The sequence below is a fragment of the Mastigoproctus giganteus genome, chromosome 1 (genome assembly GCF_048544385.1).
Source record: "Mastigoproctus giganteus isolate SK-2022 chromosome 1, ASM4854438v1, whole genome shotgun sequence".
NCBI classification, from domain to species: Eukaryota; Metazoa; Arthropoda; class Arachnida; order Uropygi; family Thelyphonidae; genus Mastigoproctus; species Mastigoproctus giganteus.
Genome location: NC_143575.1, coordinates 257,342,425 through 257,368,591, shown reverse-complemented (window position 1 = coordinate 257,368,591; position 26,167 = coordinate 257,342,425). Strand labels below are relative to the sequence as shown.

General features: G+C 37.0%; 1 protein-coding gene across 1 annotated transcript in view; it reads right to left on the bottom strand.

Moving 5' to 3' along the window:
- The window catches only part of LOC150091809 (propionyl-CoA carboxylase beta chain, mitochondrial-like), a 247,942-nt gene that overhangs the window by 122,615 nt on the left and 99,160 nt on the right, over positions 1-26,167 (bottom strand). Inside the window, exons 6-8 of the mRNA XM_090369822.1 lie at positions 9,210-9,448; positions 6,629-6,742; positions 75-143 (exon numbers count right to left, since the gene is read on the bottom strand). Coding sequence (XP_090225948.1) covers positions 75-143; positions 6,629-6,742; positions 9,210-9,448 — 422 coding nt within the window. The remainder of the gene's footprint in view (positions 1-74; positions 144-6,628; positions 6,743-9,209; positions 9,449-26,167) is intronic.

Below are 26,167 nucleotides of genomic sequence, written 5' to 3'. Positions count from 1 at the left end.
ACTTTGGATAAAACTAAGTAAGAATAAAGTAAAAAAATAATACCACTAATTTCATCACTCATCGTATTACTCACTTGACTGAAGACAAATACTTGTCTACCATAGATTAGGCCATGCCCTGTTATAACGCTATCACCTGGATACTGTAAAATAAATAAACTAAGGATGTTAATTAAAAATTAAACTTTTTAGCAAGTTTATTTCTAAGAAAATTTCTTGGCAGGTTAAATAAGAATATCTGGCTAAACAAATATCTAAAGCATTTATTTTGATTTCATTAGGATTATGATGGATTTATCTACAAAAATTCTTAAAACACACGTGTAGTACAAACATAAACACCTTTTTACGTTGTTGACATGTGTCAATGAGAAAGGAAATAAATTTTATTACATAGGAGAACTTTTAATAATCAAAAAAAGTACTGAAAAAAAATGACCAAGAAAATTTATAAGAATATTTCTTAGATAATTCTACTAAGAAATTTCTTAGTAAAATTATCTAAGTGTGTCTGTTTAAAGTAGCAAAACAACTACACCATGAGGTGACTGTATACTGTGTCTGTAAATTGCATGTAAACTGTGTCTGTCCGAGCATGTTCACAGGCAGCTTTTAAAGTTGTGTGGGCTGAAAAGCCCAGAATTAAATAATTGGGAGAATCCCACTCCTCTGACTGAGATTAGGAACTAGAGCCTGACTGAAGAGGCTTTTAGAAATTCTTCCAGTTTATGACAGGACTTGAACCCAGACCTCTCCAAATGAGTGACAGGTGGCAAAACCACTTGTTGCTTGTTCAGAGAGGTTTCTTCATCTAATACTATCATGGAAACTATATGTTAGAGCTTGAGAAACTATGAAGTGGTGTTCTCTTTATATATGTTACCATTATGATTATTACTTTATCTTTTTAAAATAATCATTAAACAATAACAAGGTGACACAAAGCCCTAACAGAAAATTTTTATGTCTATTTTTATTTTGTAATGTGTGTTGTCTTGTTTCATATTGTACATTACAAAAATAATATTTAATAAAGAGATAAACTATCACTAAGCTGTAATTTTGGAAGCATTTCCAAACTTTTAAAATAGCTTTTTCTTGCCTCTTATACAGGACCAGATTTAGACATTATGAGAACCAAAGTAGAGGAAGGAGCTCAAATGTATGTAATTAGAGATTTTCTTCACAAAAGGAAATTGCGAGGCTCCACTTGTTAAACAAGTTCATACTCCTTCAATGTTATGACACAGGAAGAAATTCAAGGATTTTGGAATATATGATATTATTTATTATTATTACTAGCCACATAAGTGCAAGGAAGCCTGAGGCTTATGCACCTCCGTAGCCAGGTGGGCAGGAGCAGCAGTGCGTAGCACACGCTTCTTGATTAGACCGGGGTTCGAGCCCGTGACCACCAAAAAGGTCAGGGAATGACCACCGCATATCCCCGGAGCAATATGGCCTTAGTTGCTAATGCTCCTAAAAACCAAACAAACAAACCTGAGGCTTATACTGCATCAGCCAAAATAAATTTCGTGAGAGAGAGAGAGAGAGAGGTAGGAGGGAATCACCAAGAAAGAGAAGAATGATGATATCCAGCTCTCAGGACCCTGGGTGTGCCAAGTCCATACTCACCACATGTACTACATGAAAGAAGTACATGTGGTGAGCCCCTATGATGTACTACATGAAAGAAGTTTGATAATGAAAGTAGAATATGAACTGAGGAATTACAGATGAGACATAATCAAAGCTAATAAAGAAATCCAGAATTTATATATGCCTATAATATAGGTACTTTATCAGCATGTAGCAAAATACTGCTCAAATACACTAGCAATGATAGAGCTAAGTTTACTTTGCATGGCTGGGCAATTCAAAACTAGGACTTCAAAAGAATCACTCCTTTACAATGACTATTCCTTATGGCAGAAATCCTTAAGAAACATTCTTTATCTGATGTCTTTCATCAATAAGAAGCAGGGGGTATCAATTTTGATCTAGCATAACTCACTTCTTTCAGAAGTGGCATCCTTTTCAAATGAAAATCAATCTTATTACAAATAATCTATTTCTTTTAAAAATTGACTAATTAAGCGGAATTACCTTAATTTAACTGGAAACAGGATTTTTAATTGAGCTTGTAATGGATTAGGAAAAGGTCCAAAAGAAAATAAACTTTTGAATAATTATCAATTATCGGTATTAGAATGATTAACGCTTCACTTTTTATAGTGAGTTATTTATTTATTATTATTATTATTATTAGCTACATGGTGCAAGGAAGCCTGAGGCTTATGCTGCACCAGCCAAAAAAAAAAAAAAAATTCCCTGAGTTACCCTGAGAGAGAGAGAGAGAGAAGTAGAAAGGAATCACCAAAGAAGAATGATGATATCCAGCTCAGGACCCTGGGTGTGCCAAGCCCATACTCACCAGATATGAGCCCCTGGGGTACCTGGAGTTAGTGTGTGTGCATGTGCCAAGTAGCAAAGCAACTACACTATGAGGTGACAGTATATATTGTCTGTAAATTGCATGTATTCTGTGGTCGATTTGATTGTTTCCTTAGAAAAAAAAAAAAAAAAAAAAAATCGAGGTCTCCAGGGGGGGGGAATCCAGGTCTCAAAGGGGGGGGAGATCATGCAACCCTTGCCTGAGACCAACAAACTCAACCACATTGTGAAAAAAAAGCTGATAAATATTCCTCGTAACAGGATTCGAGCTTAGACATTCTTCACCTAGTGTGGGAAGATTATTTGTTATTTTGGTTTTTTAGGAGCATTAGCAACTAAGGCCATATTGCTCCGAGGATATGCGGTGGTCATTCCCTGACCTTTCCGCATCCTCTGTATTTGGTGGTCACGGGCTCGAACCCCGGTCTAATCAAGAAGCGTGTGCTACGCACCGCCACTCCTGCCCACCTGGCAGTGTGGGAAAGATGCTGATAATATCCACTATGCTATGTACAATTGTTGTTATTTGGTTTTTAGGAGCATTAGCAACTAAGGCCATATTGCTCTGGGTGCGTGGTCATTCCCTGACCTTTCTGCATCCTCCATATTTGGTGGTGACGGGCACGAACCCCGGTCTAATCAAGAAGCGTGTGCTACGCACTGCTGCTTCTTCCCACCTGGCTACGGAGGTGCCTCGCTATGTACAAGGGCCATATGTTATAGCAATCTAAGCTCAATGCTCTTCATATAATAGTTAGGATTCACTAATAATTTTTATTATTAATCTAATGAAATATCTATCAAGGAGTGAAATGATTCATCATTCAACAACAGAACTTATGTATCGACACGTTACAAAGATTTTCAATAACACTGACTACAGTACAAACTGTACCTCCTCTCCAATGAGATTTTTGAACAGGATTCCTCTCCTCTTTAACTCTTTCTGGAGTATGTATATATATATTTTTTATGTTGGCCACAAGTACATATGTATATACATACATTTTTCAAGGTTATTTCAAGTATATTTCAAATAATGCTTCAATGTGCATTACAAATCTTCCACTAAGTGCTGCCATCTCATAATTATGATTCTAAGTAACTGGAGATAAATTTATAACAGATGTTAAAATTTGAGGAGGAGGTTATGCCTATCAACACTATTGTCTGATTTTTGCTTATAAAAACCAAAATTATCTGGAATTTAGATCCATAAGTTACGAAATTTTGAATCAAGTGATGCATAAATAAATGTAGAAATTTGTAGTACATCCAAAAAGAAGTAACAATGAGTTTTTTTTACAATTTTTTTTACATTATTTATGATTTTTTTTAATTCTTCTATGATTTGTTTAAATTCTTTTATGATTTTTTTAAAATTCTCATTTGATTTTTCAAATAATTTCATTCTAATAATGGATAACCAAAATTATCTGGAATTCTAATATGGTCAAAATAAGAACAAATTAATATTTAAAAACATTTATGTATACAACTTTCATTTTTACATATTTTCAAAATTTCATAAAAAATTCACTCCACAGAGTCAACTGCTAATTTCATGTTCAAGAAATTTGCTCCAGAAAAGATTAACAATCATATCATACCAAGAGTTACTTGGGAGTGCTGGGCCTTTTATTGTTTTCAATATTTATTAATGATACCGATAGAGACATATCAAGCTTAATGTCTTAAGTTTGCAGATGATACAATGGTTAGCAGGGTGACTAATGACAGAAATCAAGGCATGCTACTCCAACAAAACCTAGAAAAATTAGGCAAATTAGCTGAGAAGTGGCAATTGCAGTTGAACATTGATAAATGCAAAGGTACTGCATATGGGTAGCAGTAATCTTAGAATAACATACCAACTGGGTGGTACTGTTGTTGTTGTTGTTATTTGGTTTTTAGGCGCATTAGCAACTAAGGCCATATTGCTCTGGGGATATGCGGTGGTCATTTACTGACTTTTCTGCATCCTCCATATTTGGTAGTCACAGGCTCGAACCCCCGTCTAATCAAGAAGTGTGTGCTATGCACTGCTGCTCCTGCCCACCTGCTACAGAGGCACCACTGAACTGTCCTGGAACTGTCATATAATAGAACCCCATGAACTGTCCTGGCAGACAAGCTGCCAGAACAGTTCATGGGGTTCTATCAATGACACAGGAATTTTGCTAGTATGGACAAAGTGATTATTCTTGTCCAAACTAGCAAAGTGTGGTACAAGGCAATGATTAAGCTGCATCTTGAGTACTACACTCAGGTCTGGAAGCCTCATGTTAAAAAGGATAAGGATCTTTTGGAATGAGTGCAGAGAAAAGCAACAAAATTTGTCGAGGACACAAAGGGATATGCTTACGATGAAAGAGAACAAGGGATACACTTATCATGAAAGAGAACAAGGGATATGCTTACCATGAAAGAGAACAAGGGATATGCTTACCATGAAAGAGAACAAGGGATATGCTTACCATGAAAGAGAACAAGGGATATGCTTACCATGAAAGAGAACAAGGAATATGATTACCATGAAAGAGAACAAGGGGTGCACTTTCCATGAAAGAATGCAAGAGATGTGCTTACCATGAAAAAGTGCCCATTTGTATCCTTGATTAATCTTGTTGGGGATACAAAAGAGTACGGTTACCATAGGACTTCAGTACTTGCAGAAGTACTTCCGTATTACAAATTGCAGTGGTTGGAAACTAAGCACCCAAAAGGAGAACTGATGGAAGTATTATCTAAGCTTTAAATGGATTAAGTAAACTGAAATATTGATGGCATTCTTACCTTTCTTGGACAAAGGGCATAAAGGATATAAATTGAAAAACGACAGATGTGCAAAAATTTGCTTTCAGCCAGAGAGTAATTGACTGCTGGAACAAACTTTGATCTAGTGTTGTAGAAGAGGGTAATTTGTATAAATTTAAGAAACAATTAGAAGATGATGTGGATAGTTTTATTTTCTGGCTGATGCTCTATAAGCTTGCTTCTTGCATATCATTTGCCACTACTAATACTAAAACTGCAATATCCTCCCTCCCCCTACCTTTCCTTGACTCCAAGCCCCTTCGCTGCCTCTTTAATGGTATAGTGGTTTTAAAATTTGTAATTCATTAGTAAGCCTGAATTTAAATCTCACTGGTGATTGGAGGAATTTCTTACAAAAGTATTTTTTAACTCAGAACAATAGCCTTTCTCATGCAGAGGTGATAAACTTTTCCTCAGAAGTATTCCAGGTTTTTCATCCTGTATTCTTCTATCTCTGTTGGCCTTTCATGCACCTATAGCTATGTGATGCCTGTAGCAGCATGTGAACACACATTCTCCTAGAGATATCATACATTAATGATATCTCTTGTAGAATTAATGCAGAATAGATTATCTGGAAAAAAACTTTCATTCATATCCTGCTGCTACTAGCTAAGTGAGATACCTTAGTATCTTTTTTCTCATGTTTTTTTTTATCCACGTAATGGATACTGGTACTGGGTGCATGGGATGGTTGCTATGTTCAGCTATTATTATTATTGGTCAAGGAACTCTCTGATTATCCTACAGGTGTTCAGAATTGTAGCATTTTGGAGTTCCTTTTAGGTGTTCTCTGGGAGGCTTATTGCTGCTAGATTCCTAGGTAGGCTCTTTGGCACCATGCCAATGGTTGACATGGTGATTAGGATGGTGGTTACTTGTTCTATATGGTATATCTCTTTGACTTTCTGATCTTTTCCTCGTAAATTTTCTGGAGGCTGCTGGTGTCAAACACTGCAATGTCAATCAGTTAGGTAGACTTTTCCTTCTTGTCAGTGAGGATTTATGTCCAGTTGTGTGGGATCATGGCACAGTCTCAGTACACTTGTGAGTCTCTAGTATATCCTGATTATTATTTTATTGCATTAATTACGCTACACACACATTAAAAGTAAAAATTAAAATAAGGCATTCTTCTTATCTAGGCTGAGCTCTTTACCCTGTTCTAAAATTTAAAATCTTTGATAAAAATGCTAGGAAAATTCTCGTCTCCATCTTCTAATTAAATTCCAAAATATATAATATTCCTAACAGCTGTTGCTATTAGGAATCACATTTTGGAATTTAATCTGAAATTATTAATTTGTAGTGATCAGAAAATTAAAATTAATTCAAGAAAATTAATCATTAAAATTACCTTTTCATTTTCCATGTCAAAATCTGTACAGGTGTGTTCCATAAACATATCATATTCTACAAAAGTACCAGGATCTAAAAGTTGCTGAATTCTTTCTCGGGCCGTTAATTTACCCTAAAAGAACCACATTCATAGCAATTATGCCTCCATGAAGAAGAAAAATAAATGTTAAAACTGTTATATATCTAAAAAGAAATCACAACCATTCCATCCCTCTTTTTTTTTCAACTCTTAAATGACTATTATTTTTGATTGATGACAATTAATTATAAGTGTAACAACTGCCTGATCCTTGATGGCTGGATAAACTAAAATTTGCATTTTAAAATAATACTTTTAAATAAATAAAAAAAAAAGAGTAATCATTCTACTTGTTTTTTTTTTTTTTTTTTAATTATACAAAAATTTGCATTATTAATCCTTAAAATGAAAGTGGCTATATAAGTTTCAGATATATATTTAGGCATAATTAAATTGCTTTGCCCACTGATGAATATCAAATCTTTAAATATCAATAAGTTACATGGCATTACTGGAATTTTACAATTTATGAAGTGAAATATATATCAATTATTTCTAGTTCTTATTTGCAATACCAACAAAATACTTGTACATATTTGCCCATAAAGTGTTTTATAAACTTTGCACTCGCATACGTACAACTATTCTGTTGTTCTTGCAAATTTACGTATATTGCTGTAGTTTGTATCTTGAATACAGTACCAGCCACAACCATCTTCAACCGGTTTTGTGGAACAAGGCCCAGCACTTAAATGGTCAAAACAGTACTGTTGATTAATATATTAAATATTATTCATATTTAGAATTTTTGTTCAGTATAATATAAAATTATGTCTTAGTTATTATAAAATTTTAAAAAATTAAAAAAATCACTATTACAAAAACATCCCGCATAAGTTTTACACAGGACCCTAGGGCCTCGCAAATAATTCTTGAACAGGGCCCCCAAAAATTTTGGGGGTGGCTCTGTATGCAAATATGTACAAGTATTAGTACAAGCCTTAACTAATTTGTTAAAGATCCATGCGTCAACCATTAAAGTTAATTGCCAAGTGGGGAGTTAGAATAATTAAAAATCTTCTACAATTGAATGAGTTCTTATTCTTCCTTATGTTTTCAACAAATAAAATTCATTCTGTAACAGAATGCTGTTGGTAGTTTATTGTCCATACTAAGAGTCCATTGTCATAGAGATATGACTTTCAACAAAGGTTGAAAGTCATATCAGTCCTTGAAAAAATTATGAAATGAAGAATTTCTTGCAAATTTTTCAGTGTCACTAGATTGATCTGTGAACTGTCATTCATAAGGCTGTCTTTCACAGTTGCCAAGTAAACATGTTTGTTAAGCTCTGTATTAGTATTATACTAATGCTATTTAATTTTAATATTCATCTAAAGTGGAAGAAATGGATCCAAAAACTGAAAACAACTTCCAACTAAAAAAACCCTGCCTATAGTCTTCATCTAATATAAGTTCTTTATGCAAACACTGGTAATTAACTTAAGAAAAGAAACAATGGACACTACATTGCACAAAAAAATCATTTAATATCCTTTATCTTTCAGAAATAACTATAAAATCTACTAATCAGAAGTACAATAATTCCTAAAATGTAAATTACATTAAATACATTAAATTAATTTTTATACAATATAATGCCATTGTATTCCAATCTCTACATACAATTTCTTAACTAAGAGTCAGCACAACTTTTTTTAAATTTTATTTTTTACTTATTGTTCCCTTTTCAATTTATTACACGCATTTATACTTAAGGCTAACTCATAAGAGTGAGTTAGTTACAGAGCTGGTGCAAAGCATCACCTTACATCATACTACATATAAATGAAGTGGCTGCTTGCTCAATTCAGGATAAGATAACCAGATTTCCTAGTCCGCAACAGAGCACTTTCAATTTCTCCTTTTAAAATGAGTTAAAAAGAAAATTTTATGTTTATTTTAAGAATATAAATATATATACACTTGTTTATTTGAATTATTTATTTATTTTTTAATTTTAATTAAAACCAAGTATATGTGGAAAATAAAAAATATAAATATATTAAATATTAAAATGGGGGCAATAAATGTAAATTACGAATCGGGCGGACACAAAATTGAGGCGAGTGTGCTAAAAAATGTGGCACTGTCCCATCATATTTGGGATTGTTGATCCCCTAAATTCAGGGTCAAAAAAAAAAAAAAAAAAAAAAACATGGAGACTTAATTCAGGGTCAGAAATATTGAAAACGTGAGGTTATTATCCGCCGTACACAAACCCATCATTTTACTACTATAAGCTAAAATTATCGGTGCAAAACCAGCAGTGCACCCCTCGGCACACCAAAAAAAGTTTGCCGAAAGAAAATGCAGTTTCTTTTTTCTTTTCTTCCTGTAAATGGCAGATGTGCACACAGTGGCACACGTGACAGTGAGCACGTTTATCTTAAACCATGCATAAAATTATACAACTCCCCGAAATATTATATCATTCCTAATATCGCATCCATATCATACATCATAAATCGAATTCAAATATACTAAAAGGCAAATCTACCTTTTTATGTTGAGCGTTAATACGATGTTCACCCCCACCTAAAAGAGCATCGCTTCTCTTTTTATCTATTTTTTCTTTTACTAAGAGATTGTGGGCAAGCGTGCACCATCTTTTCTGCTCACAGTGAATATTATTCATTACTTTCGAAAAAATATGATTTGACACCACTCGGCCAATTCTCAATAACACTTTTGATTCCATTATTATATAGCCAAGCGTAGCAGCAATGTTTACAAAAACTAGAGGGATAAACGATAAATGTTATATAACTTTTGCAAGGACACTATCAGTCCAAGGAACTAAACGATAACCACAAACAGGAAGTAACCATTGGTTAACTATCGCCACCTATTTTATGAAGAAAAAGTTCAGTACTACAACTTCGTTTCAAAATTCCCTCCCTCCCTCGTTAATATTGATGTTCAGCTCACAAACTTTAAAGATACATCTTTTTATTTAATTATTCCAAGCTAAATCTTACGAAGAACTCCATGAAGAATGCTTTCCTTTTATTCTTAGTTATACTTAGTTAAAGAATAACAGGCACCGAATAGGGTCGATTCATTACATCTTAAATAGTCTTTCTAGATTTAAATTGAGAAGGGATGTGTCCAATATTAAAGTATGCAAAACTATTGTAAGACTGTTATAAACTATAGGAAAAAATAGCCTAAACGTTTCTAATTAGTGTTACTATTACTATTAAGTGAATAATATAATTAACTCAAGAATAGGTCCAACGAGAGGAGAAGGATTAGTGAAGTTCACAGCACTATGCCAGCAATTCTTCAAAGGGCCTTGCCAAGATCTTAATATATATTACATTTTTAATTAATTAAATTAATTTTTAATAATCGGGGGAAATAATGCACAAAATTAAAATAATAAAAATGCTTTTATCTTATTGATTTATTATATGTTAGTATAAATGGTTTAACACATATATACATGGTTTATCTATGTTATATGTATATACGGTTAAATATTAAACATATTACATTGAACTACGTTAAACATTAAACACATTACACTAAATTACTTTTATCATATGGTTTAACGTAGAAAAACCTTTTTATTTGTTACTTATAGGCTATGGGACATTCGATAACGATTTATTTTACTACAATAAAAATATTTGTGAAAGTTTATTCGTTTGTTCGTTATTTATTCGTTCGGACACATTAACAGCGAGAGAAAACTTTGCACGAAGGCTTTTTTTGCATCAAGAAATTTTTTGTAGAAACCACAAACAATAAACAAAAAGAAAAAAAAGAAAATAATTTTGTGTTTTACTTTATCTGTGTGATTTATTCCTGCTTTTTTTTTTAAATACGTTAATATCAGTATTAGCCCTAGCCTTTTGCTGCACAAGCGAAAAATAATTAATTAAAAATAAAAATAATAATTCATAAATAATAAAATTCCTATTTGATTCCCTCAAGCAAGTGTATATCCAGCTGACCTTTCAATTACTGCAAACTGACAGCCTCAACCACCCATGGAGGTAACTTATTCCAGCAATTAAAAGCTCAGCTAAATGTAAACTTCCTTCATTCCAGTCTAAATCTTCTCCTGTAATTTGAATTTGTAACCCCTACTTCTGAAATCATTTGTAACAGTGAAAACTTCACCCTCATTCATTTTACTTTCTCCTCCCAGAGCAATATACGCTCAATCAAATCTCCTCTAAGCTGTTTAGTTTCAAAGCTCTGTAACCCGCATATTCAAAGTCTTTTCTCATATGGACCCCCTTTTGCCGATCTCACCAGGCGCGTTATCCGTCTGTAGACCCTTTCAAGAAGCTCGATACCTTTTGAAGGTGCAGTCTCCATATTTGAATACAGTATTCTAGGTGTGGTCTTGATGTTGTCTACTTATTATGATTTTCTTATTTTTATAACAACATTTTATGTTCATTGAAGCTTTTTAACTATATTTAAGATTAACACGTTATTTTTTAATTAAACATAGTAAAATTTTCAGAACTGGCTTGTTGCTTTTTAATCCACACATCTGTATGCCAGATACATGCATATGTATACTATGTACACATAAAAGCTCATTATTCAACAGGGTAGTCCGTTATTCACTTTGTACCATGATTGTGAGCAGATCTGTGGACGCCTTCTTTCACAACTGAAAGAAGAATCACTGATATGCACTAGATCGTCCTTCACTATAGGCCTCAATTATTTAGCCATTGTATAAAACCTAAAACAAAAATCTGATGTTATGCACATCAGTCTTTTTCTTTCTTTTTTTTTATTAACGTTAAACTTTTTAGTTGGAATTCAAAATAAATAACAAAAAAAAAAAATATATATATATACAGGGTGTTTCAGTTAAACGTTTCAGAACTTCTAAGAGGGGTAGGGTACATCCTGACAACTCGAAATCATATAGCAATGTGGGGTCGGAAATGCTTTCCTGAAGCGGTGTTGTACACAGAAGCACCATAAAAAGAAAAGAGACCGTAAGTGAGAAATCGTTTTAATAATACATGAAAAGAAGCAAAAGGTACATGGATTAAAGTAAGTGTTCGAAGTTTCTTCCACGGGCTACAATGCACGCCTCACATCTCCGACGCATGGACATCCGAACATTCTGGAATACTCCAGGCGAATTTCGAATTTCTTCGGCAGCTACTGCGATTCTTGCAACCAGCTCCTCAGCATTGTCAACAGGGGTGTCATAAACTAGCGATTTCATATGACCCCAGAAATAAAAATCAAGACATGATAGGTCGGGTGACCGAGCAGGCCAACGCACGGGACCACCACGTCCGATCCACTGTTGACCAAATGTAACATCCAGGTAGTTACGAACATCTCCGCTATAATGGGCAGGGGCTCCATCGTGTTGGAACCACATTGTCTGTTGCGTCGATGCAGAAATCTGTTCATCTCTCAAAAGTTGTGGCAATACTTGCTGCAGAAAGATCAAGTAGATAGGTCCAGTTAGACGACACGGTAACAGGTAAGGTCCGATGAGGTGATCTCCCATAATACCGGCCCATACATTGACCGAAAATCGAATCTGTGCTGCACGACGTCGTATTGCATGCGGGTTCTCGACCGCCCAGATATGGTCGTTATGCGTGTTGAAAATTCCTTCCCTTGTGAAGGATGCCTCATCGGAAAACAACACTTCAGCAGGAAAAAGGGGATTTGTAGCACATTTTCCAAGGTACCACTGTGCGAAAGCAATACGAGGTTGAAGAAACTTCGAACACTTACTTTAATCCATGTACCTTTTTCTTCTTTTCATGTATTATTAAAACGATTTCTCACTTACGGTCTCTTTTCTTTATGGTGCTTCTGTGTACAACACCGCTTCAGGAAAGCATTTCCGACCCCACATTGCTATATGATTTCGAGTTGTCAGGATGTACCCTACCCCTCTTAGAAGTTCTGAAACGTTTAACTGAAACACCCTGTATATATATATATATATATAAACAGGATGTCTCAAAAATACACGGCATAACTTCAGGAATGAGTTCCTCATATGTAGACAATGAAAATATTATCAACATAGTTCCGGAAATGCTTGGTTCCCGAGTTATTAACCGGAATGTCTTATCTCCCGCAGGTGACTTCCTTCATCACAAGGTACTGACAGAATCTGGTGGTTTTTCATTCTGATTATGTACTCAAATCAGGAGCAAGCGGATATGCACTTTATGTACGGTTTGGCGAACGGCAATGCTCTGGAGGCTCAACGTTTGTACCACGGAAGGTTCCCAGAACGAAGATGTCCAGACAGGAAAACGTTTGAAGGTATCCATCGTCGCCTTTGTGAACGTGGGACCTTTACAACACTTCGTGCTGCCGACAGAGGACTACCAAGATCTACCAATCCTGAAGTAGAGGAGGAGATTTTGGATGTTGTGCACGCCACTGCTGGAATCAGCACACGCAGAATAGCAATGCAGCTGACTGTTCAACGTTCGACTATTTGGAGAGTATTGCGAGAACACCAACTGACATGGAAACTCTCCGCAATCAAATTGTGGCAGGTTGCGAGACAATACGAAACATGCCAGGAATTTGGCATCGTCTTCGCGAGTCCATGAGACGTCGATGTGAGGCCTGTATTCAGGAAGAAGGTGGACATTTTTAACAATTACTATAAGGTGATGTGAACAGTTAAGTGTCATAGACAGACCTTCAAAACTCAGAAACCAAGCATTTCCGGAACTATGTTGATATAAAATATTTTTATTGTCTACATATGTGGAACTCATTCCTGAAGTTATGCTGTATATTTTTGAGACACCCTATATATATATATAATACAGGGTGTCTCAAAAATATACGGCATATATATATATATATATATATATATATATATATATATATATATATATATATATATATATATATATATATATATATATATATACGGAGTGGACAGAAATCACAGGATACCTACCTCATGTCCGGTGAACGGGGGTGGCCATTCCATGGTGGTAAAATCTGTCGAATGCTCTTCGAACCATGTTCTAGTCACCACGACTCTGTGGGGATGAGCATTGTCCTGCGGGAAGAGTGCATTGCCTTGTGGGTACACTAAGACTATGAAGGGATGCTGATGATCTGCAAAGATGGACATGTAACATGAACCGTTCAGAGACGCGTCTAGATGTACCACAGATCCCAAAGTGTGCCAGATGAACACGCCTCAGACCATTACCGACTGTCCACCTGCCTGAATAGTTCCTTGTTGACATGCATAGCTTCATACGGTTTCCGACAGATACGCACCCTCCTGCGTATTTTTTTTTTTCTTTTGCATACCGGCTGGGCCTTGCAAGCTGTATGCTGGTGGCTGCATATATTGCCTACAATCTGTTGGTCGGTATGGTTTAATGGTTTTTTTTCTTTAAAAAAATTCAGGCTTTTTATTCCTCAAAACCTAAAAACTAAAATATTTACAGACACAACATTTGATTCTCAAGGCAAGTTCTAAAAAAGCCACATTGAAGAACCGGGTTTTATAATTACAAGCAATTTTTTTTTTTATTGCGCTTCAGTTTGTAACTAATGAAAATTATTGATTTTAGTCAGCAATTATTGTTGTTTGAATTTTTCATCAATACAACTAGTGAGTATGTGCTAAGTGACAAACTAAGGCTATGAGGCGGCAGTACATCTTGTTTACAAATTACTTGTGTTGTGTGGTTGATTTGACTGTTTTTCTGGACGTTATTGTTATGTTTAGGCGAATAAATGACTTAGACCATATTGCACCTTATGTATTATGTCTGCGAATTGCGTATTTCCTGTAGCCGATTTCCTGCTTGTTAGACGAAAAACCCGAATTTTCTGGAGACAGTTCCAGGATCTTGGAGAAAAAAACCATGCACCCTCGCCCACGACTAAATCAGCCACGTAGTGAACCCCCCCCCCCCTTCCCCATCAACTGTGCTATCCGAGAGGACACCAGCATAAACAGAGAAAGGCCAATATACTCTCGTGTAAATTCCATGCATTCTGTGGTTGGTATGCCTGTTTTCCTGGATTCTGTGCCATATATATTGTCTGTAAACTGAGTGTGTTCAGTGGTCGATTTGTTATTTGCTAAACGAAAAACAATGCTACCTTCACCTGATACCGACTAACTCTGCCACGTTTTGAAAAAGACACAAAAAATTCCTAGCATCATTGATGGGATTCGAGCTCAGATGTTTTCTATCCGACAAGGAGACGACAGTGATTATACCCGCTTTGCTACCCACGAGGGCAGTAGTACGTTGGTACTCGAGAAAGTAGATTGTACTTACGCATATAATCCAATTCTTGTGCTTGTAAGGCTTTCCAGGCCAAGATAAAAGAAGCCTGGATGCGACTGGTTCAGCTCCAAAGAACGAACAATGGACAGTATTAATGGAATCTTCTGACGTAGAGCGCAACGGCAAACTGAATACAGTGTTATTAGATCTTCATCATGCAATGGAGAATAGAGATATTTTCTGGTTTGCATGGAGATGTGACTTAAAAGTCTTGCCATGACCAGGATAACATTGATCCTGAGATAATGTATGTGGACTGGTTTATGCATTTAAAAATGATTCCGTATGCTACCACAAAAAAAATGCATTACCATTGTCAACTATTACTCTGGTGTAACAGGTGTAATCAGACAATTAAATCCAATGAAGTTGTAAATTCCACTGACTGCAGCTGTTGAACATATTGCACATATTGTTGTGACATGAAGCTCTCTTGGTACGACAATGGATATTATAGAAATTATATTAATTATTGATTAGCATAATTAATATTTATTCAGCTATAAACACTAATTAATACTTCTTGGATAAGGAATTTTATTTTCAAGTTTTCACTGTAAATTTTTGAAAATTATTATTTGCAATTATTATACAGAGCAAAATTTATATTGCTCTGTATAATAATTGCAATTATTATTGTTGTTGTTGTTGTATTGAATAATAATAATAATATTATTATTATCGGTCATTCGCATTCTACTTGATTTTTTCCGGGATTGCAGAAGCTATCAGATTCTTCGCGACGATTGTCATTCTCTGGTCTGCTATTCGCTGTGACCCAGTGGTTACGACACTGGACTCCCAGCCTGATGGACCAGGGCTCGGGTCCTGCCTTGGCGGCTCCATCACGCTGTCAGACCGATATAATAATAGTAATAAATTAGAATAATAATAATAAATAAATTAATAGTAATAAAAAATTTATATAAATAAATAAACATCGTGAAAGTTGCTCCAATGAACCTACCTACCCCAAGGTCTGAGTGGTGGCTAAATCAGATTGTGACACCATCTGGTATCACTCCCGAGAACACCACTGGACATCATCTCTGCGACATCATCTACCTCCATAGAGGGATGATGTCGCAGAAAAATATTAATAATACTGCATCGAGTTTGGCGCAGGAAAAAGTTACTCGAGTTCAGGCTTTAGGAAGAGGGGTCGATTTGAAAAATTAGAGACGGTTTCCCGAGCAAGGGCGGCTCATCCATAATCACTGCAGCACCCCCAGCTATTTAAATCTAGATATACAGTAAACGGAATTACATGAAATTTTGTGAAGAACAATGCAACGCAATGAATATTTTTATTAACAGGACCCGGATATAGTATGCACATCCTCTATTTCCAGTAATCATTTCAATAATAAACGAATAAAAACACGAAATCCCAACTTAGAAGTTTAATTAACCGTAGGCCTCACTGTGCACCAGGCAGTGACACATTTTGCATTCCCGTGAATATGTGGTAGTTGGTTGCCAATGAAAGTCACTGTAAAGCCCACAGTGCAGATTTCATCATTGAACATGATGGGTGTAGCCACAATGTCGATATCTTTTTGTTATTCGCCCGAATTCCCATTAAGTAACTAAATAATATCAGTGTTAAGTCAATACTCAACATTCAACAGTGCAATGATGTGATTACAGCATAATTGCGAATTGAGCTTGAACTTGGTAAGTTGAAGTTATATTATGAAGTAATGTGTAAGTAAAACATTATTTCTAGGACACAATTTTGTGAAATTTGATTCGATCATGGCTTACATGTTTCCCTATGAAGTAAATAGCGTGACAGTGAATAAACTTGAGCAACTTAGTTTTTCACAATTATCTCTCCAAGAAAAAGATGCGATTAAAAAAGAAGTCCCACCCACACCAAAGATTCAAATTTCTCAGCGGGAAACAAGTAATAATAATAAATATACAATATTTGCAGTTTTTAAACTGAATGGTACCAAAGGAAAAGTTGGCTTTGTGGTTGTGAAGTTAAAAATGCATTGTTTTGTTTTCTATGTTTACTGTTCGGAGGTGACTTAACGTTGGCAAAAAGTGACTTTACAAACATAAACAGAATGAAAGAAAAAACTTTAAAACATGAGAGTTCGAAGAAACATATTGATAATGTGATTTCACTACCGCTTTTAAGAAGCGTGAATATTAAAGAACAGCTTAGTGAGGCCTACAGATTTTCAATCTGCAAACAAAACAGAAAAGTTACCAAGAATCGTGAGGTATCATACAAAATAATAGAATGCATTACATTTTGCGGACAGTTTGAAATTCCTTTACGTGGACATGACAAAAAAAGATGATTCTAAAAATCCAGGAGTATACAAGGATTAATAAATTTCGCCTGTACATTATATTCCAATTTAAATAACCATTTAGAAAGTCATGCAGCATTTAAAGGCATTTCAAAAACTATTCAGAATGATATTCTTGACTGTTTGCTGCAAATATGCCGGGATGAAATAAAAAGATAAATTAAAGAAGCTTCATTCTTACCTGTCATGGCTGATGACACAACAGATGTTTCAGAACATATACAAATGGTAATTGTTCTGAGATATGAACTGAATCAGTCAAGAAACACTTGTCATGATGAACCGAAGACGACAAATGAAGGGCAAGAAAAACACTGTCAGGGAGAAAATTGAGTATACTGAGTATGCAAAGCCATTAGAAAGAGACTCAGAGAGGACATAAGAAAATTTAACACAAGAAAAGTAGAACAAGCATTAAGGGAAAACAAAGGATTTAAATCAGCAGTCATGAGCAGTAATACAGAAAGACAAATGATACTGAAACTGAAAGAATAGCGATGGTGTACTTATGAAAAGCAGAGAAGGCGTAATTCAAATAGCAGAAGACTACTATAAAGAGTTATACAAGGAACAAGGGAATGATGCCAGCAGTGGGGAAGATGGATCGCAAATTAGTAACACATACAACATACCTGATATCCTTCCTGATGAGGTAGAACATGCGTTGAAGAAAATGAAGAATCAGAAAGCTCCGGGGGAAGATGAAGTTACTGTAGAGTTGTTAAACTTTGGAGGAAGAGACATGACACAAAAACTGGCAAGACTGTTCACAAATACATTAGAAAAGGTGTGGCACCTAAGGAGTGGAATAATGCAATCATAGTTTTGCTGCATAAGAAAGGAGATAAATCAGAAATTGGAAATTACAGACCAATTAGCTTGTTATCCCACATTCTACAAGTTGTTCACAAGGGTCATTACTAACAGATTAGAAAGAATACGTGATGAGAACCAACCGAAAGAGCAAGCTGGCTTTAGGACAGGATTCTCAACTATGGATCACCTTCACATAATGTCACATCTAATGGAGAAGGCAAATGAATATAAAACACCATTATCCCTGGCATTTGTGGATTATGAAAAGGCATTCTACTCCAAACAGCATAAGGCAATGTTTCGGGCACTGGAAAGACAAGGCATAGATACCCCATATATTATGATTTTGAAGAAAATATATGAAAATGCTACCTCCTTTATTAGACTAGACAAAGACTGTAATAAATTTAAAATTGAGAAAGGAGTTCGAGAAGGAAACACAATATCACCGAAGTTTTTTACTGCTGCCCTTGAGGAAGCTGTCAGAAGATTAGATTGGTCGCAGAAAGGAGTCAATGTGAATGGAGAGTACCTAAACCATTTACGATTTGCAGTTGATATTGTGGCCATAAGCCACAATTCCAAGGAATTAGAGGAAAATCTTAATCAGTTATGCAGCGTTAGTAAGGATTTTGAACTGAAGATGAATATGGCTAAAACAAAAGTAAAAATGAACAGGTATGCCAAAGAAGCGGATATAATGATTGAAGGAGCAGTAATTGAAAAGGTGGAGTCATATACTTATCTGGGACAAGTCATTAGCTGTGATAATGATAAATTGATGGAAATCAAGAGAAGAAAAAATTTTGGATGGATAGCATTCAGGAAATATAGTCATATACTGAGAAGTAACATCCCAATTTGTCTGAAACGTAAAATAACGAACCAATGTATACTCCCCATCATGACTTATGGAAGTAAACCTTGGGCACTCACCAAAAGGACTCAGGGGAGGTATCCATGGACTGGAGATGTGCAAATGTGACCCCAATTCATAAAGGAGGATCAAAGGGCAACACAAGTAATTATAGTATTTATTGTGTTATTAAATACGTTCACTGGATTATACTGTATTTCTCTTAACTATGGATCCCAGTACGCGAGGCCCTTTCGTGATAATTATAGACTTGTTAGTTTAACTTCTGTTCCAGGAAAATTAATGGAGGCACTAGTTAAAGAAGCACTCTCTGCAGGATCATCTAGACAAGATTTCAGTTATAGCTCGGACCCAGCATGGTTTTCTTAAGGGGAAAGTCTTGCCTGACCAATTTGATTGGATACTATGATGTGGTCACAAAGGAACTGGATGCAGGGAATAACATTGATATCATATATTTGGATCTTAGAAAGGCTTTTGATACTGTTGCACAAATTGGAGCAGTGTGGCATTGGAGGCAAATTGCTGCTATGGATAAAGGGATGGTTGAGTGGGAGGAGACAGAGAGTGGTAATCAATGGACGCTGCTCATCTTGGACTAATGTTATTAGTGGAGTTCTTAGGGTTCAGTGTTGGTTCCATTGTTGTTTTCTGTATTTATAAATGATATTGATGATGGTATATATATCAATCTTAATGTCCAAGTTTGCAAACGATACAAAGGTTGGCAAGGTTGTTAAGGACACTAATGACAGTACGCTGCTGCAACAGGATCTAGAAGTGTTGAACAGATGAGCAAATGAAGTTTAACATTGAAAAATGTAAAGTACTACATGTGGGAAGCAGCAACCCCAGAGTGACGTATCAACTCTGTGAATGAAGTTTTGAAGCAGATACGAAGTTTTCTAAGCAGTGCAGACGGTCTGCAAGAGTAGCTCACAGTGTCTTGTCAATGATATACAGGAATTTTTCTAGCAGGAATAAGGAGGTGATTATCCCCTTATATAAAGCAATGGTCAGGCCACACCTTGAGTACTGTATACACGTCTGGAGGCCTCATTTTAATAAGGATGTAGAGATGTTGGAACGCGTACAGAGAAGGGCAACAAGATTAGTGAATGGAACAAAGGGTTGCTCTTACGAAGAAAGGCTTAAATTTTGCAAATTACAGTGTCTGGAGACTAGGCACCTGCGAGGTGATCTGATTGAGGTGTATAAAGCCTTGAATGGTTTCAGCATACTCAATGCTGATGGGATTCTTCCTCTTGCTCAGAATAATCACCTGAAAGGGCATAAATTCAAATTGAGGAAAGACAGATGTAGGTTAGATGTGCGGAAATTTGCCTTTAGCCAGCGGGTAGTTGGTTGGTGGAACAGACTTCCATCCTTTGTTGTGGAGGTTGATAGCCTAAATAAATTTAAGGCTCAGCTGGACAGGTATTTTGAACGAACGGAGGGGTTAAGTGAAAGGGTTTTTTTTTTTTTTTTTCTTGGCTGATGCTGCATAAGCTTCCTTTCTTGCATCATATGCCTATACTAATGCTAATGCTAAATGCTAAAAGAATGGAAGAGAAGCTGAGAACTGTACAGCGAAGACTAGAATGAATTATATTGGGAATCAGACTGTTAGATAAGAAGAGAAACACATGGATTAGGCAGCAAACCCAAGTAAAGGACATTCTTATCAAAACTAAAGAACTAAACTGGTCTTGGGCAGGACACATTGCTCGAAGACATGATGATAGATGGACTAAGAAAATAACAGAATGGTACCCAAGAGGAGCTAAGAGAAAACCTAGAAGACAACAACGGAGATGGACAGATGAAATTCACGAGTTTGTGGGTAGTAAATGGATGGCCATTGCAACAAACAGAAGGAACTGGAAAGTTGCTGGAGAGGCCTTCATCCTGCAGTGGTTTGAAAATGGCTGATGATGATGAACTGAACGGAAACATTTTTGAGCGTTTTTGGGTTTTTTCACTCCCGAAAACCAAACGGCAGACTAAACATCAAAGTGCATTCTAGATCAGTTAGACATAATCATCGAAGGAAATACTCAAAAACTGGTTGATCTGACATTTGATGGCGCAAGTGTGATGAAAGGCAAGAAAGGGGGAGTTCTGGCTAAAATAAAAGAAGTGTACAAAAATCACTGCTATGCACGCCAACTGAATCTGATGATGAAAAATGCAGCAAGTACTACCCGAGATTCAAGAATATTCTTTTCGATCCTCATGTCGATACCAACATTTTTTCCAGGGATCACCACAGTGGCTCTCTGTTCTCAGAAAACATATGGACAGCCGTTTTGCCCGACCTTAACTATACAAGATGGAACTTCAGTATACGCATTGTGAACAGCGTTTATGAAAATTTTGAATCCTTAAAAAAGTGCATGGAGGAACTGCAAGCTACAGCAAACGCAGATAAGACGATTTCAGAAGAACTGGAATTTTGCATATCTCGAGTAATGAAAAATTCGAATTCTGGTTAGAACTTTTCCATCAGATAATGCCTCACGTGGAAGTTATTTATAATCAAATGCAATCTCGAGAAATTGAGGCAGTTCAAATATATGAATATATAGGAAACTTTAAGAATGCCATTCTAAAAATCAGGAATTCAATGTACTGTGAAAATCCTTCAAAACCACTCATGATTAAAGCGAAGGAAGTATGCGACTATACAAGTATTGACATAGGTGAGAGATTCTTTTACGAAGCAATTAATTGCTGCTAAATTGTTTAACAAGGAGAACTTTGTTATTTTCGTACGAAAATGCCCATGGAAGAGGTATGGGAGACTACTGAGGCATGTCCCATGATTGAAAGACAAAACCTTCTTATTGAATTACAAGTTTTCTATAGCAGACATGATCTACACAATTATTGCAAATTAAATGACTTGCTAAAATTTATCTCAGAAAATAATCTAGCTGAAGTTCTTGGTGTACAAAACTCATAAAAGGTCTTTTGACCATTCCGGTGACTACTTCAGAGCCCGAACGCTGCCATTTGACATTAAAAAGAATAAAAATATTTTTAAGGAGCATTATGAATCAGAAAAGGATAAATGCTCAAGCAATGCTTTCATTAGAGAAAAGTTTGGTCAAAAGTGCAACAAACTTGAATGAAAAAGTTATTAATCTATTTTCAACAATTATAAACCGAAGGATGAATTTTGTTTTTAAATAAAAGTTCAAGTCAGTTAATGGTAAATGTGTAATTAATGTTTTTTGTATTGTTAACTTGCTTATTATTTTTACTGCGTATGTCTACATGTCTTATAACCAAGGTAATTTAATATAACTTTAAGACGCAGCATCCCCAAACATCGGAGTCACGAGCCGCCACTGTTCCCGAGGAAGACAGTGGAGCAAGTGGTGCTGTGCCCCGTATGGCTACCACACGAGAAGGGCAAGACCATCCAACCCCACCAACTGGAAGTGCTTCCTGGGCAACTGCGCTAGTGACCACCGAGGAAGGAAGAAAACGCAAACGCATGAAGTGGAATATCGAAATGAATACGTACTTCATGCAAGCATACTACGAAATAACGAAGCTGGAGATCGATATGGCAACGTACAGGGCGAGACTACATACCAAGTGGCTGGAACGATTCCCGGATATTCAGGTCACTGAACAGCGAATAGCGGACCAGAGAAGCACCACCTTCAAAGAACCTGATAGCTCCTGCAATCTTGGAAAAAATCAAGCAGGATGTAAGCGATCAACTACCAAGGATAAAGAATATGGTCAATATGGAACCAGAGGAGGAAGAGCAAGAAGAAATACAACCCACAGCAGCTTAAGTGGAAAGAGACGAGGTCATGATATCCAGAATAGAGGACGAGTGGAAGAAGACCCTAAAAGAATTCGAAGGAATGGACCACCCACATGATACCGAAGCAGAGGCCCAATAGAACCTTGTGGAGAGTCACAGACCACCTAAATCAGCAAATAATACCACATTACCTCGCCAACAATGGTGCAACACTGGAGGCCATCCACACAGCCAATACATGGCTGTGTGGATGGCCTCCAGTGTATGCTGCCATAGCAGTCACTAGGATTAATAGAAGAGAAACGAGAGACCAGCAGCAGAAGAACAGAAAACAGAAGGAATCGCCAACTTGGGAAAGGAAATTTCAGCAGAAGATAGAAGAATTAAGAGTCAAGATAGGCCAATTGACCAAGTACCAACGGGGTAATAGGAGTAAGAAATTGATTGAAAAATTGAAGAACATCCTCAATAGAGACAGCGTCCACAGCAACATGAGACAAAAAAATCAGAGAATAGGAGAGTACTTGGACACACTGAAGCAGAACCTCCTCGCACTCAGCAGGAGACTACGCCGATACAAAGAGAGTTTCCAGAGGAAACAACCGAATCTGCTATGAGAACAAAGAGGCTTCTACAAGAGATTCGCAAAAGACGGGAAAGAAGGAAATGGACCACCCGAGCAGAAGACGATTGAGGAGTTCTGGGGCAACATATGGAGTACCACCATTACGGTCGAGAACATCACAACCAGAACAATCCTCGTCTGGAGAGGAATCATTCAGGGAGGTGCCCTGAGCCCGCTGTGGTTCTGTCTAGCACTTAACCTGCATTCCACCATGCTCAACAGCAGCAAGTACAGATATAACCTCAAAGAAGGAAGGAAGAACCTGTACACCCTCACCCACCTGATGTACATGGATGACATCAAGCTCTACGCGGGAACCGAGAATCAGCTTCAGCAACTACTCCGGATCACCGAAGAATTCAGCAATGACATTAGGATGGAATTTGGTCTAGAGAAATGCAAGACCCAGGGATTGCGTCAGGGGAAAATAAGTCAACCGAAACTATCAGCTGCAGAGTGGTAAAGAGATCGAAGCCATAGCAGTGGGAGAGGCCTAAAATACTTGGAGATGATGGAGGCTCAGCAGTTACAGCACAAAGAAATTGAGGCCTGCCTGACCAAAAAATACTATCAGAGGCTCAGAAGCCTGCTGGAAGCAAAGCTGAACGGAGGTAACACAGTTAAAGCCATAAACAGCTACGCAGTCCCAGTGCTAACATACTCCTTCGGGATCATAGTTACTGGAGAAGAACTACTCCGGATCACCGAAGAATTCAGCAATGATATTAGAATGGAATTTGAAATGCAAGACCCACGGATGGTAAGGGAAAAAATTAGTCAACCGAAACTACAAGCTGCAGACTGGTAAAGCGATTGAAGCCATGGCAGAGGGAGAAGCTTACAAATACTTGGGGATTATGCAGGCTAAGCAGTTACAACACAAGGAAATTAAGGCCTGTTTGGCCAAAAAATACCATCAGAGACTCAGAAGCCTGCTGAAAGCAAAGCTGAATGGAGGGAACCCAGTTAAAGCCATAAACACCTACATAGTCCAAGTGCTAACAAACTCCTTTGGGGTCATAGATTGAACTAACACCGAGCTGGAGGATATCATGAGAGAGAGAGAGAGAGAGAGAGAGAGAGAGAGAGAGAGAGAGAGAGAGAGAGAGAGAGATAAGGACAATGATGACTAAGGGCTGCCAATACCACCCGAAGTCAGCTGTGGAGAAACTGACAATTGCTCAGAAAGAAGAAGGAAGGGGACTGATAGACATCATTGAGCAACAGAAAACAGTGATTGCTAACCTGAAGGATTACTTCCAGAACCACACAGCAGCACTCCACCAGGCCATTAGGAAGATAGACAAGTGCTATACCTCACTCAACATAAGCGAGGAGTCCCCTCCCAACCAGGAGGCACAAACGTAGCTAAAATGATTGGCAGAGAGGACACTCCAGGGCAGACACTACAATGATCTCCATCAAGATCACATAGATAAAATTGCTTCCAATGCCTGGCTCGCGAGCGGGACGCTCTTCACCGATACTGAAGGATTTATGCTCGCCATCCAACACCAGGTAATCAACACCAGAAACTATAGAAAATATCGCCATGGAGCCTGGAGTGTCCGATGACACATGTCGACGATTCCACTTGGTCTCAGACACAATCGAATACATCACAGCGGGATGCAAGGTGATCACCCAGACTGAGCACACCCATAGACACGACTAGGTATCCAGGATAATACATCAGAAAGAAATACCAGCTGATTGAAGAAAGTGTACCGTGCTACAAGTACTAACCCCAGGCAGTACAAGAGACCCAAACCCACAAGCTGTACCGGGATCGCGCCATGACAACGGATAAGACAATTCCGCACAATAGACCGGATATAAACCTTTTGGACAAGAAGTAAAAGACTACCAATCTGACTGACATAGCGGTACCCAACACTGACAACCTGCAGAAAACCCATGGGGAAAAAATCAGGAAGTACACGAACCTAAGACAGGAGATCAAAGCAAAGAGATGTGGCATATGCAACAAATTACGACCATCCCGATCATCGTGTCAACCACAGGTATGGTGCCAAAGATCCTACATAACAGCCTAGCAAGCAATGGGTCTCCGAGCGAAACACCTACAAGTAACTCCAGAAAGTTGCAATCCTGAACACCTGTAGGAGAGTCAGATAGTTTCTCGACCAACAGTAACACCAGACATAACAACCACCACCCTGTGTACCTGCTAGTAATAGCCGTCACGAGATGGAATCCCCAACCAGGGAGAATTAATATAAGAGCAATAATAATAATAATAATAATAATAATAATAATAATATTATTATTATTATTAAATAAATTCCCATAAGTTGATGGCTTCTGATTTCATCAAGCAGTGGAGTCAATCTTTATCAAGCCAGGCTAAAAACATAATCTACGAAGTCCAAAAATAAATAATTATTATTTTTTTTATATTGGTAAACGAAAACAGCATTTATAATTATGATTGTTCAGAGCTGATTGTAGAATTCAGAGGACCCGGGTGTAAGAATGAATGCTTTGGCTTTCCCACTTCCTAAGGACCGGCTCCAGAATTGGTTAACACAACCTAGTTATATAGCTGGGAAATTATCATTCAATAGTTATCAACCGCATATATTTATGCGTTAAGGGAGAAATACAAACGTTAGCAGTGTTTCATTGTAAGCTACCGCACTCTCAATATTTTTGTAAATTGGGTCGCCAGTCTATTTTTAGTGGTTGCCAACTGATTCGGCGTCTCTTCCCCA